At 55.0% G+C, this 1,436-nt stretch overlaps 2 protein-coding genes across 10 annotated transcripts in view; one reads left to right on the top strand and one right to left on the bottom strand.

Moving 5' to 3' along the window:
- Positions 1-167, bottom strand: part of NDUFV3 (NADH:ubiquinone oxidoreductase subunit V3) — a 10,576-nt gene extending 10,409 nt beyond the window's left edge. For all 3 annotated transcript variants that reach the window (XM_026070679.1, XM_026070673.1, XM_026070676.1), the window contains exon 1: positions 105-167. In XM_026070679.1, coding sequence (XP_025926464.1) covers positions 105-152 — 48 coding nt within the window. In that variant the 5' untranslated portion in view covers positions 153-167. The remainder of the gene's footprint in view (positions 1-104) is intronic.
- A 112-nt stretch (positions 168-279) lies between these two features.
- Positions 280-1,436, top strand: part of WDR4 (WD repeat domain 4) — a 24,366-nt gene continuing 23,209 nt past the window's right edge. For 6 of the 7 annotated variants that reach the window (XM_026070682.1, XM_026070684.1, XM_026070681.1 and 3 more), the window contains exon 1: positions 280-484. The gene's annotated coding sequence lies outside the window, so the exon portion shown is untranslated. The remainder of the gene's footprint in view (positions 485-1,436) is intronic. The other variant, XM_026070680.1, reaches the window with a different exon arrangement.

The following is a 1,436-nucleotide window of genomic DNA, read 5'->3' on the forward strand; positions in this document are numbered from 1 at the left end:
GCGGTGCTACCGGGGACCGTTAGGGGGTCGGGGCGGCCGAAGACGGCCGCGAAGTTCCTCCGTGCCTCTCTTCCCCGCGGAACGGCGCCCTCCCTGCCCGTTACCTGGCGGGCCGCCGCCCGGCCGCAGCCCAGCAGCCAGGGAGCAGCCATCTTGGCGCCGGCCCCAAGGCACCACGGCCCTCCCGGCGGGCGGGGCGGGGCGGGCGGGCAGGGCCTCCGCGCCCGGCTCCGCCCCCGCCCAGTGTGGCGGGAGCTGTCCGCCGCGGCAGCCCGCCGCCGCTGGGACCCCGGGGGGGGGGGGTGTGCTGAAGGCGGCCAGCCCCCTCCCTCCCCTCCCCGTGTTTGATGTGACTGTCTAAAATAATGTGGTATGCGAGGGCGCGATCTTCGCCCTGTCCAGCTCATAGAGAACGCTCCTGTTGCTTGGTGGTCAGTAGACGTGGTAACAGCGCCTGAAACGGCAGTCCTGGCCGTTTTTGCTGGTGAGTAACGTTTCCTCTCTCTTGCTCCGGAGGAGGAGCTCAGTATTCAGTCACTGAGGACGGTGTAAACAGCATTGCATAAAATACACAACCCCCTGGCCCTTCTCTTTTCATCTCTACCCATATTGTCCTTTTTGTAACGATTTTAAGGCTTACTTGCAATTATTCCAATAGTTATTTATAACTAAGGGTTGCAGTGAAATAAGCTGGTTCATAACTTCTGAATAGTCTGACTAAGACTTCTAAATTACCACTTCAAACGCTTAAAACAGGAAAGATAAATATTTTAAAATAGAATCGCTATTTTCAAGTTAACCGTGGTCATTTATACCGTCTGTTATCTGCAAGCAATTATACTCTGAGTAATAACGTGTAATGCAACTATTCAAAATGATTTCAAGTTGTCCTCGTGTTCAAAATGTGTTATTAAAATGCAATAAAATTGTCGCATCAACCATAAAGTATAGCTTCTTTAAAACCCAAGAACTGGATGAGGTGATTTGGCTGCTAACCAAAATCGTAATACACAGTTAAACAGAAAGGTTAGCATTACGCTGAACGCTTTTGCATATACCTTAACAGACTTTTGCTGTGTTTAATCACAGTGGTTCTCCCCCAGTACTGTAGGTGTGCTGTAATCACCTTCACTTTCTGGAGATAGAAGTATSTTCCTTTGAGTTGTGCCCATCTCTGTAAGAACCCGCCCCCATACTCTGAAATAAATACACTCCTCCCGCGCCACGCTCCCGGCCCCGCAGGAAAAACTGCTGTGCGGTGTTTGTGCCGAGGCCGCCGTTACTTTCGGGTAACGGAGCAGCAGACAAGCGCGGCCAGCGCGTGCTCACTCCCCGAGTCGCGGGGAAGCGCTCCYACCCCGCCCCCTCGCGGGGCCGCGCAGGCGCGGCAGGGCCTTGTGCGTCATCGCGCCGCGCGGTGACACCCGCCCCCTGCG

The sequence above is a fragment of the Apteryx rowi genome, unplaced genomic scaffold (genome assembly GCF_003343035.1).
Source record: "Apteryx rowi isolate R43461 unplaced genomic scaffold, aptRow1 scaffold_317, whole genome shotgun sequence".
NCBI classification, from domain to species: domain Eukaryota; kingdom Metazoa; phylum Chordata; class Aves; order Apterygiformes; family Apterygidae; genus Apteryx; species Apteryx rowi.